This window comes from Oenanthe melanoleuca, chromosome 2, assembly GCF_029582105.1.
Source record: "Oenanthe melanoleuca isolate GR-GAL-2019-014 chromosome 2, OMel1.0, whole genome shotgun sequence".
NCBI classification, from domain to species: Eukaryota; Metazoa; Chordata; class Aves; order Passeriformes; family Muscicapidae; genus Oenanthe; species Oenanthe melanoleuca.
The window spans coordinates 100228849-100241891 of NC_079335.1; the positions used below are offsets into that span (position 1 = coordinate 100228849).

Here is a 13043-nt window from a genome sequence, read left to right on the forward strand (position 1 = left end):
TCATTGTCCACCAGGACCCTCAGGTCCTTTCCTACAGAGCTGCCCCAGCCTGTCTCTGGCAGAGGGATACCTCATCACAGATGCAGGATGCCTTTGCTGAGTGTCCTGAGATTCCCATCAGCCCATTTTTGCAGCTTGCAAAGGTGCCTCTGAATGGTTGCTCTGCCTGCCAGCAATTACACACTTCTCACGATCTAGAAGTGAGGTGGCTGAGGATGCACTGTGCCACTTTGTCAGTGTTGGCAGGAATGGGTTAAATTCAGAAAACAGGCAAGGACGGCTGTAAATCGCTCGATTGACCTTGCAGCTGGGAATAACTCTTGATGAGCCTATGTGAGCAGGAGCCCAGTTATCCATTAGCACAGATATGGTTTAACAGTGTTTGTGTCTCTGCTTTGGGTACCTCTGCCCAGGTGTTCCATTGAGGATCCCCTAGTTAGTGAGCTAATGGAAATAAATTTACTCCTAAATTAAACTTTCAAATAAATTACTTTCTAGCTGTGAGATTGTGGCTGTCCCAGCTGCCAGACTGTTTCAGCTCACAGGGGTTTTTTAATTAAAATTTTCTTGAATTTTCAGGTGATACCACAATATAGACAAAAAGGAACCCACTAGTTGGTCCAGACTCAAAAGGTTGGATTCCTGTCTCTCACATCCTAAAAAATACATAGGTGGCAAATGTATGGCTCTATTTTCCTTCTTGTGGGATCAAACAAGGAACTTCTTTTTGTACAGTTTTTTTATACATAAAATATTGATTCAAATCTATTTTGTAACAATTAATTCCTTTTGACAGATTTCAATCAAATTAGAACTGATATAGGCAATGGAGAATCTACTGACACATTTGCCACCTGTCTTGCATCTCTTGCAAAAACACTTCCAACTTTAGCTAATTATTCTGAATTCCTCACCATCAAAAATGGTGGATGTTTTGTAATGCTCTTTCTTTTTGCAAAATAAGATTTTTTTTCCTTCAGGTTGCTGCAACTATAACAGATTCTAATTCCCTAGACTTCTTTCCTTTTACTGTAGTGATAGGGAAATTTGTCACTATCATTACAATACAATCCAGAGATTTGCCAAATGAAACTAAAAAAAAAAAAGCATCATGAGGTAGTAAATCTTCCTGTTTCTTTAATGTGAACCAACAGAATTTAGAAACTGCTAGTCTGGGCCTTCTGCAATTCAGTGAACATGTGTAAATTGTTTATACATATTTCACATTTCTGAAGCTTTCTTCCCTACTGTACAAAGCAGATCAGATGTATCAACCAGGTCATTCTCCAAAATCTGGAGAGAAGACAACAGATTCAGAGATGTGCCAACAAATGGTATGTGCATGTACCAACTATTTCCATGTGGGTTCTGAGAAAGGATACTTTCATAAGAAACTATTTTTTACTGTTAATCAAACCAGAATGTTTCATTCCTTAAAGGAATGAACGCAGCCCATTCCAAACAGCAAACCCTGTTACTCTGCAACGACCACTTATGATTCTTAGAAACCTGAAGGACGGAATCAACAGAAAACAACACCTGCTGGGGAAATATTTTCCTCACAATTTTTCCCATCTCCTCGTTTTTGCATGGGGTATTGTGACTGCTTAACAGATGTGACCTGCAAGCATGCTACTAACAATGTTGTATTTGGCTTTGACAGTGGTTTCATGCAGAGAGTGTTTGCAGAAGCAAGCTGTGCTCTTACTGACAGCACACATTGCCTGAAAACTCTTGGCTGGCCGACAGACCAGCTTTTGTGAATTTTTCCATAGCGATTTAGGATGTTATCGTCCCCTGGTCATCTACAGTGGTTGCAAGTTGCAGCCCCTGTGGTGGCCAAGGAGGCATCTTGGATGAACTTCTCATTGCTCTCCACAACTACTTGAGGGCAGCTTGTACCCAGGCTGGAGCTGGGCTCTTCAACCTCCTTGGCAGTGAGACAACCAGATGTCATGGCCTGAAGCTGAGACCAGGGAAATTTAGATCGGATATTAGAAAATAAAAAATTCACTGTTAATGGGATCAGGCATTGGAACAGGCTGCCCAGAGAGATGGTGGAGTCCCCATCCCTGGAGGTGTCTAAGATGGATCTGGATCTGGCGCTGGGTATGTAGTTCAGTGGTTTAGAGGTTCCAGTGGTAGTGCTGGGTTGATGCTTGGACCTGATGATCTTTAAGGTCCCTTCCAGCCTTCACGATTCCATGATCCTGTACCTCCAGGAGGTCACTGTGCCCAACACAAACCCAACCCCAGGCTGCCGGCGGGAGCGCAGGACGCGGCCGCAGGCCCCGGAGGGCGGCAGCCGCCCCGGCCCCTCCCGCCCGCAGCGCCGCTCCCACCGGACGCCAGGGCCTTCCCGGGAGGCGGCGCGGGGCGGGCCGGCCCCACGGCGCAGGGGCGGTGCCGGTCACGCGGCCGCGCGGCGGCCCCGCCCCGGCTCCGTCGGCAGCGGCGGCGGCGGCGGCGGGGGCACCTGGCGCCCTCCTCGGGGCTCCTCGTCGCCGGGACAACCGGGATCGCCGCCGCCGCGCCTCTGCCATGGTGAGGAGCCCACGGCACGACACCGCTGCCCGGCCGCAGCGGGCTGGCCTGGCCGCCCGGGGCGCGGAACGAGTGTTGGCCGGACCGTGCGGAGCGGCCGCGGGGCCGGGCGGCTCAGCCGGGGCGAGGGTGGCGGGCGGGGGAGCGCGGGGCGCGGGCGGTGCGGGTGCGGGGCCGGGCGTGCGGCCCGGCGCGGGGCTGCGCCCGCCCACGCTGTCGGCGAAGAGAAAAGAGAGTGTCTGTCTGCCCCTCTGTCTGTCTGCGTGCCTGCCCAAAGCAGGTGGGGCCGCGCTGTCCCTCGCTGTAGCACATGCCTGCGTGTGTGTGGTGAGGTGTGACGGGCGCCTTTGCCTCCTCCTCCTCCTTCCCCCGTGTAACGCCGGAGCAGCCATGGCAGGGCTCTGCCTGGTGTGTGACGCGGGCCAGGTGTGTTGTCTGCCTGGATAACACAGGAGGGATGTTCTGTTTATGTGGGTGTGTAAGCCGGCTGGGGAATGATGGAATGATGAATGATGGTGTGTCGTCCCCCTTATAAAGTCGAGAGGAAAAGCCATGGCGTGTCGTGCACAGGGCAGGGGCGTCTCCGTGTGGATGCACGGGATGCTGGGTTTGAGCTGTATCCTTATGCATGTGCCGTGAGCCAGGGTGTGGCCTGGGATGTCTGTAGACAGCAGATATACGATAGGACGTGAGCGTAATGCTATGGCTCTGTGTGTGTCTGCTGTGATTTGGGCTTCGGGTATGGTGTGTTTGTGTTGTAGCAGAGATGTGACATTGTATGCAAGGCCATGACATGGCATCGTATGTATGTAGTTGTGTCTGCCTGCTGCTGTCGGGTATGGGTTTGTGCCTGTGTGTATATATAGTGAATATTGGGTGTGGCATAATCTCTGGATATTTTTAAAGGCACGTATGCTATGGGTGTGGCAAGGATTATCTGTAGTCCTATATGTACGTAGCAGATACAGGGTTTAGTATTTTGTGTGTATAGAGCAGCAGTGGCTTGTGTATGTGAGCATGCATAGCTGTGATGTGATGTGTGTGCACCCATGCATTTATAATAGATCTGTGGGGCGAGTGTGGCAGGCACAAGGTTTGTTTCACCTGTATGTGGGGATGGCACAACACGGAGCACGTGTGTGGAGGCTTGCAGCAGAGAAGGAAGAGGGGCTGTGGTTTGCTCTCTGGGGAGAGGTGGGGATGTGACACAGTATGTGTACGCCACGAGTGGCAGGGCAGAGATGCATCAGATGTTTGTGGAAGGAAGATGACAAGGCATGTAAGGGGGAGTGTGTAGGGACAGGCACAGCATGTTTGGGAAGATGATTGGTTTGAGCCCTGTTTTCAATTACAGCTTAATTGTCTGATGCCTTACTGCTTCACAGTTACAGTGATAGATGCAGCAAGAAGACACAGTTGCTGGCCTTTCCCATATGGGGAAGTACAGAGTGTTTGAAGGCAGAAGTCACTTTATGTGTAATGATAGTAGGTTTTCTGTATCATATTCTGGGGAGGTGGAGGTAGTGCTCAGGCTCACAAAGGGAAGAACTATATTCCTGTGGTGTTGCAACTTTTCTTCCTTTGCATGAAGGCTTGTTCATGTGCTCTCTCTTTCTTCCCCTACACATTGCCTTCTGTTCCTTCCCAATTCTAGCCTGCGTATTCTGAGCCCAAACAAAGCAACCTTGAAAACTAAAATGTGAGGTGGAATAAAAATATGGATAGACTGTGCATGATTGCAGTATGCTTCGGTGTAGAATCAGTTTGGATTGCAAAGATTTTAGGATGTATCTGTTGCTACAAGGTGAAGTAAACCTCAGTGGATGAGGCTGTGGGTGATGTAGCATAGGTGGAGTGGTTGTGATGTCACTTAGTGACATGTTCTGCATCATCAGAGAAGATGCAGTATCTTAAGTCAGTTGAATAAAATGGATTTATCTTATGCTCTAAATTTGAGATAGATTATAGACTGAAAAACAACTAACCAAATGTTTATGAACTGCACCAGGGGAGGTTCAGGTTGGATATTAGGAAAAATTTCTTCACTGAAAGGGTTGTTAAGCATTGAAAGGGGCTGCCCAGGGTGATGGCGGAGTCACCATCCCTGGAGGTGTTCAGGAAACTACTGGATGCATCACTTCCTTAGAGCTGTGGTTTAATTGACAATGTGGTGGTGTTCAGACAGAGGCTGGACTCAATCTTGGAGATGTTTTTCATTCTTAATGATTCTATTATTCTATAAGTAGATATTTTCCATTTACTGAACTCCAGGCACGGAGGTTTTCTTTGTGGTCCGTTTTGACATTACCAATGAGATTCCTTTAGCAGTCTAAACTCAGCCAACGTAGAGTCTGCAAAGTGGCCTTGGTGCTGTAATTGCACATGGGAAATCTCAGAAATTATACCATCTGCTGTGCAGGTTCCTGTACTGGGCAGCTTCTTAGTTGCACGTGACAGCTGTTAAGCTTTTACCTCTATTTTTGTTGCTATTTTAATATTTTTCAGATTTTTTATTCAATGCATGCTTATACTTGAATTGTTCTGTCTTATAGGGTTAATCCTATTCAAGTTGTTCTTTCCTTCTTAATTCTTCATAGCTTCATAGAATTAATTTTGAGCAATTAACACCAGACCTTTTAGTACAGGGAATATCAGTGTTCTTAAAAATCAGGACTATTAGCTTACTGGTTGCTTATTTTGACAACATGGAATATTTAGTCATCCTAGTTAAAATGAGGGATAACATGGGGTAGCAGGTGTAGAAGGTTGGAAATAAAAGTTAGGTTTTCAGTGAAGCATGGCAACTATTTTTAGGTAGATGAAGAAAAGTAGTACTGGTCTTGGCATTGTGACAGTATTGATCTGAATCCCAGGAGAAGGCTACTACACATTGACAGTACTTCAGCTGTTTCATCATTTGGAAGTAAGAATAACTGAATTAATTTCATGTAAATTGTTATCAACAATTAATTCTGGTAATTAATTAATTAATAATAAATATTAATATTCATATTAATTAATTAAAAATTAATATTCATATTAATTAATTAAAAATTAATATTAAATATTAATTAATTAATAATTAATTAATTCTGGTAGTCTTTCTACTAAATTAGAAATGCACATAAGTGAGATACATTAAGTAGGATGAAACCAGATGAAATTGTGACACCAAGTTCTCCCTCAAGCTAGTTTAGAGACTAGCCACAACATCCATTTGCATTCTTTCTAATAATTTTTTATGAAAACGATCCATATTCTCCATGGATTTCTGCTTTTACTTTGTAGTGGGGTTTTTTTTTGGTTTTTTTGGGTTTGTTTTGTTTGTTTGTTTGTTTGTTTGTTTGTCTTGTTTTTCTATGTGTTTGTGTTTGTTTTCTTTTGTTTTGTTTTTGTTTTAACTCCTCCATGTGCTTTAGGACAATGCAAGAACTGTTAAAATTTCTCATCATGCTTGACCTGTATATTTTGGGTGACTTGATGATGATGTGACAGGGCTTGTGTCCATCTGTTCGCTTGAGCTTTTACAAAACTACTTTCCCACTTGAACTTTTAATGCAGAGTGGAACATTCTCATTCTTTGTAAAGCTTCTGAGAAGGCAGATTGTAAACACAGAATAGCTTCTATATGATGAAAATCAGATTTGCATTCTTAAAAATGAAGAAAACATATACATGAGGCATTAAAAGTGTATAATGAACGTAAAATTCGCTACATACTGGTATCTCCTCTGTCAATTCAGTTTTTTTTCATGATCAAGAAATTACTTACATGTCTCTCAAAGCTTAAACTAATTGTTCTTGAGACTGAGGAACAAATGGTTTCTAAAGATCAAACATTTTTCTCAGCCTAGTTTTTAAAAAAATGTACTGTACTATAAATGTCTGAAAATCTGTGTATGTAGTGCAATTCTAAAGACTGTGTGAAACAAAATGGATTATTTTTGTGACAAAATTAATTATAATGCGGCTGCAGTCCCTGTGAATCATTTTCTGGTAGAAGCTGCCTTAGATTCTATTTCAGTATGTCTCTGTAGAGTCTCAAAGTTAGCTGAGTGGTCAAAGGAAAGTATCTTTCTCAAGTGTTTTGAACTTAGATTTTTGCAACTTACATTTGAGTGTTTAATACTTAAGGAGGGATTTGTTATTTACCTGGTCAAGGAAAAGTAAGCACAGGATCTGTAAATGCTTAATTTTTGCTGTGTCAAATGACTTCCTTCTTACGCAGCTGCCCCTACCCCCCCAAACCGAAACAGGACAAAACCCATCCAAACAAAACCACAGCATGAATTTAAATGTTTAAATGGATTAAAATAATTTCTGTTTGGTACAGGGAGGCAATGAAAATGCAGCAATAGTTGATGCAAGGGCACCCCAGCTGACGAAATCAACTACAGCCAATTTCTTGAGGGGTTGCCCCTGGATTGTTATTTTTCTGTTGGAGGAACCACTGCTAGAGGAGGACTGGAAATTTGCCCTTTTCTGGACTTGCACATTTATGACTGTTTGAAACTATGAGCACTTGCTGTGTAGCCCACAACAAAGTACTCAATATTTGGTATCAAACTGCAGCACTCAAAATATTTGCCCTAATTCTTGTTATACACTTCTTTTTCTATTCCACTGTTTTCCTGAGTTCTCTTTGGTAGGCAAAAGGAAACAGTAAATTTGGATTTCATTGGATTAGATTCCTGTTCAGCTGGTTACCCAGTATGTTCTATAAATTTAAATCAAGGAGACAAGGACATAATCAAATCTGCATAAATGTGAAACTCTACCAGTATGTCAAGTTTGTCTGTCTTCAGAGGTTGAAATTGAGGTCAGAGCTTCACAGAGAAAAGGCATTCCCATATCATAGCTTGATGTTATGTGGTAGTTATATAAATATTAAGGGGCAAAATGTCTAAGTATGCTTGTAGATTATAGACTATTTTCAGAACTTCTTCTGGAATGAAAATATCAAGAGAATTTTATTTCTGCAGAAATTCAAGAAGCATACATTTTGGCAAATACTAAATGTCCAGTTTCTTTCTAAATCTCAACCTATTACCTTTCTTGAAACAGTTTGAAAAAGATGTTTTGGAAATGCTACTATGATGCTATTTCCTTGGAAGTCAAGGGTAATTACTGCTTGTAGCCATGAAGAGGTATCTAATTTTGTCTCTTATAATTGAAAGCTTTTTTTAATAATGCAGTACATGTATAGCAGCTTCTGTTAATTATGAACTACATATATGGTGTATGTAGCCACAAAGCAGATTTTTTCTTGTTTTTTTCTTGTTTTTTTCTTGTTTGTTTTCTAGTGAGATTTGCCTTGCAGAGATGATATACCCTTCATAGTAAAGATTTCATGCTCAGTACTAGGAAAAATCTCAGTTCTGGCATAGTGTTTATGAGGCAGATCAAGCACTGTTTTGAAATGGCTTTGTACAAACTATAGAGTCATTCTTGTAATAAACCATACCTTTTATATCTCAAATGTGTTTTTGAAGAGCAGTTATGAAGGAGGAGGATTAGTACTCAAAATTTCTGTTTCACAGGTGCTTAGAACAAGCAGTTACTTAAACTGTGATTTCGTTTGCAGTTTGAGCTAAGTGCAGTAAGAATTGCATTTTTGGGTATGGGATTGCGTGACTGGAGGGAGGACTCTGTCAGTTCAAATTAGAATGTGAGAACTCCTGGGGAAATGGACTTGCAGAAGAATCTCTATGTGAACGCTATAGGAGGATTTAATGTCTCTGTTGTCATGCCACCAGCCTGTTAGTTTGTGTACTGATATTGAAAACTGGGAATAAAACTTAGCCATATGTATGTCAGTAAAAACAGCTATATGCAGAAGTGGGTTTCAGAGTTTTGATAGATGTTCTCCTAAGGGCTCTGAATCTGTGATGTGGATTCAATTTGGATGGCTGAAACTACATGTCTATCCCTAAGCAAATATTCCTACATTGAAATGAATGGACACTAACTTTTCTTTTGGTCTGATTTTGTTCAGAACCATAACATGTTCTGCATGCCTTTGAGAAATTTCTGAAATTCTCCCGTGAATTAATGGGTCAGTTGCTCTCCAAGCCCATAAGGATATTGATATGGGTTTCCACATATTCATCTTCAAAGTACTTTATAGATTGGACTGCTAATTAAATGCTTTATTTTAATTTAGTTTTTTTAGGAATGATGTCTAAATGCATCAAGTAATGGATAATTACCTGAAGAAGGAAATGTTCAGTCATTATTTTTTTAAGAGAAATCAGATTGAAGGAAAGATTTGCCAATCAGTATATGACTTACAGATGATGAGGATAAAACTTCATCATACCTGTTTTTTCAGCTCTCTGCATATGTTTAAAGAATATATGGGGATACAATTAACAGCTTTTCCCAGATTTCTTAGTGTTTAAATGGTAGTTGTTGGATTTTTATTTCATTTATTTTTCTTTCCCGATCTGAACTAGTCTCTAGTCATGGAAAATAGGTAAGAAATAGTTTCTTTTTCTGTGTGGTTCAGGTTTGTTCTTCTGTCTCTGATAGTGGTTAGAACATGATGCCTTGAAAAGCAAATGTGGGCTGGGTGCACCTGAATGAAGGGTTAGTCTTCCAGGTAGCTCCTATCTCAAGAGTGCATAGGAAAAGCAAAGCTTGCAAACTTTTTTTGTCAATAATAGTGTAATTCCTCTTTATTTTAGTGAAATGTTGGATTGGATGTAATGTTTTCTGCCATGCTGGATACCAAGCACATGATAGCAAGTATTGATAAAATGTTATCTTTCAACTGAATTTTAGGCTTGCAAGTAATTAGGTCAATCACTAATTCTGCAAACCATCGGATTTCCACTTTTTAACAAGCAAAAATAGGAGCTATCGCACTGGAGTCAGAGGATTGCTGTCTCTTTGGTGACTTAGTAGGAGACAAGGCCGAGTCTTGCATTAGGGTATGGGCATTTCAGTTGACAGGTCAGGTTAGCCTGTTAGACCTTAATACCCTGGCTGCTTGCAGGAATGAAGCTGTACTCTAAAAGGCTTGAGTGGTGATTTCCAAATATGTTGTTGGTAATAGGTGACTGCCCTTCAGAAAAACACACGGGTAAGGGTCATGAGAACTGTTTGAGAAACTGAGGATGGGCTGGTATGCTTGAGGCAGAAGGAAAAGCAACCTCCAAGCATCTCCTGCTCTGCACTGGGAGGCACTTGAGTTGGAACAGCCAGAGGCCTTGAGTAGAGTTGTGCAGCTGTGGACATCAGCTCTGAAGTTCACAAATGACCTTGTTCTGTCATCCAGTAGGAACAGGCCCTTTCAGAGCCAGGCTGATGCCCTCCAGTAAAATGTGAATGAGATGGTATGAGTACCAGTGCTGGCAAAACAAGAATGAAGGCTCTTCTGGAAGAGAATCAAACAGCAAAGTGGGCAGTGTGGCCAGCTGCTTCTGTCTGGCAGATTTTATTATGTTAAACAGCACTTACTCTAGGGAGATTTTAAAAGAATTATGGCCCTTATAAGCAGCCTTAGGTCATTGGAAGGCATTAAGGAAAAACAGAGGTGTGCTCAGGTGCATTTGATCTTCTCTGAAGATGAGCTTTAACTCTTGAAGATGACCAGCACAATAAGAACAGAAGTATTTGATATAAGGTGTTGCTTTTGTTCAGTCCATTTGTCATCACAGCGTTAGAAGAGAAAATACCCCAAGGAAAGACCAGTGCAGAAGATCCAGAGAGTATCTGGCAGCAAGGAGGAAGCTGTAAGGCTACGAAAGGCCATGGGCTCGAGCAGTGTGTGTCCAAAGGGAAGAAGCAGGCCAGAAAGGCTGGATTTTAAAATGCACAAAGGCAAAGCCTGAGCCAGAGCAGGGTGAACAGCTGAAGCATAGGAGCAAGAGCCTGGAGGGCAGACAATGTCTGTGTGTTGAAATAAAAGATTTTTCCCCATCTGTCTCTGCTGTAGACAAGCTTGGTTCAAGATGAGATTGCATTTCAAGGTTCACTTTGGTGTGTTATAATATTTATTGGTTATACAGAAAGTTTTACGATGGATTCTAGTTTAGCAGCAGTCTGTCATCAGCTGTTATGTCTTCAGTACCACTTATTTCAGTTCTGTTGGCAATGTATATCCTGTCTAACGCTCCTTTTCTTGACTGGATACGGCTATGTTTTGCCACTTGCGTGGTGTTAAATGATTCTGCCTGTCTGATGCATTGATTGTACATTTCTGAAGGAAGCCCTAGCTAGCAGCAATTCCCTGAGCATTAGAGAATTTTATACACTTACACTAAAGTGTAACGTGGGACAATCTTAAATTTATGGTAATTTAGGTTTTACCTCTTCTTCCTCCTTCATTTTTATGGTGTATTTAGAGAGCTTTTTAGGATGCCGTTCATTACCGTAGTTTGCTTGTGAGCTACTCTGGGTAGCAAAGACAATTTGGTCGCTTTCTTACCACTATAGCACTAGGTGCTTTCAATACCTTGGTAAAAGAAAAATTGCACAGGCAACAATTAGGTGTCTCTGCTGAGGAGGAGAGATAATCAGCAAACTGCTGGGTTTTGTGTTTGGCAACAAAAATCTGCACATCAAGCTACTGAATAAAACTTTAGTTTTATTTTCTCAGAATTTTCCTTTAAAATTTGGTGTTACCCTATTACTGCATGAATAATAATTAAAAAAATTGTTCACACCAGTGAAAACCTGAAAGACTTGATGCTTTATACATATAGCTGTATTTACAATTTAAGTAGGAGGTGTGCTGTGTCAACCATAGAAGGGAAGGAAATATATGGATTTAATTCCAGTCTACTGTCTCCTGCAGTGAAAATGGCCCAATGCTGGTTTTTTTTCCTGCATTGATAAAAACTTCAACCTTGTTTTCAGTACATATGCCTTTTGCTGATGTTCTTTAAGAGTATCTCAACTGTATCTTCCTCAAACCTACTTTCCCCCATAATTCCTGTAGCATGCTACTAAGCAAGGCTATTTTTGAGAGTCTGGGTTTTTAATAACTTCTGATATGAAGAGTTGACAGGTTGAAAGTCCTTATCTATTCTGATTTCAGTGGAAATTAGATGCATAAATATCTCAGTGGAACTGAGCCATAATGGATGAGCTGCTACCAAAACTGTTTCATCTGTTAAGAAAATAGTCCTCTTCAATAGAAGACTGAATGACAACTGAAATTGCATGCTTAAAAAAATATAAGGACTATCACCAAAATTAGTAGTATAACCTTATTTTGATCTTGAAATAACTCTATCAGAAAAGATGTCTTCATCTCATTAATTCCAGATGAAAACAGAAGACGTTTATTGCTAGCTGTTATACCAGAAGAGATTAATGTGCTGCTTTCAATGATGGCAAGATAAGTGTGATGTACCAAGAAGTTATGTTCTAGGACTAGTGGCAATTAGTATGTTTAATAATATGAAAAGGAAATTAAAATGGAGAGATTATCCTTTTGGGTTTCACAGATTTACACAATGGATGCTTTGTTTATATAATAAAGAGATTTTTTTAAAAATGTATTTGCTAAAGAAATTTAATGTAAGAAAGTATCAGGTAATTTTAAAAGAAAATACTCCCATTTTAGCTCATAACCACTCTTCCAAAAGTAATGTGAAGATATTACCAAATGAGGTCGGTTAAGCAATGTAAGAAATGGCTCAAGATTGAAGTAATAAGGAGTTACAGTTTTCTTTTGTGGATTTTGTTTTGTGTTATTTGTTGCAATGCTTTTAAGAATAAAGAGATCTTCTGTATCTCTTCTTGTGTTTACAGGAAATTTAAAAATGGTTTTAGAGTAATGTTTATTACATATATTCAGTTGCATCCTTTTCCTTGTGCACAGATTTGCCTGTTGTATTTGGAGATTTTATACCATACTTTTGTAGAGTTTGAGATACCCTATCGTTAATGCAGTCAAACTTGCTTCCAAATACAAAAGCAAAGAGAGGAGAAATATTCTTTCTGCATTCCAGGTATTCTTAATTATTATTTTGGATTACTGTGTACAGGTGTTCTGAGGGCAAGTTATTGTCAGCACAATCTGTAAGTAAAGAAAAGAATTCATATTTGACAAGAATACTATAATATTTTTTACAGAGATCAAGCACTTTCTTGACTGAATGTTTTTGGTGGAATTATTTTTTTATTAATAGAAACAGAAAACTAGAGCTTAAGTAATAAAAATTAGGTAAAAAATAAAAAGAACAACTGTGTGAATGTACTAGGGTTCTTGCTTCATTAATGGAAGTTTTAAATTATCAGAAACTGTTTTGTCCTATTTGCACTTTCTGTCTTCTTTCTCTGCTTGCATGCATTTGAAATCATGTTACAAATGTTTATCTAGAAACTGACTCCATTTGTTCTGTGTCTGTTCTCTGTTAGGGGGGGAAACTACTGAGGAGCCTTTAAAGCAGCCCCTCTTTCTCTTGAGATACAAATGCAATATCGCTCTAGAGGCTAGTAAACTTTCACAGGATAAAAGAGTACTATAAAGAGACACTTTCAATTTT

At 40.6% G+C, this 13043-nt stretch overlaps 1 protein-coding gene across 1 annotated transcript in view; it reads left to right on the forward strand.

The window, feature by feature from the left end:
- The first annotated feature begins 2422 nt into the window (after positions 1-2422).
- The window catches only part of FBXL2 (F-box and leucine rich repeat protein 2), a 52395-nt gene continuing 41774 nt past the window's right edge, over positions 2423-13043 (forward strand). The window contains exon 1 of the mRNA XM_056485327.1: positions 2423-2544. Within this exon, the coding sequence (XP_056341302.1) occupies positions 2542-2544 (3 nt within the window). The 5' untranslated portion in view covers positions 2423-2541. The remainder of the gene's footprint in view (positions 2545-13043) is intronic.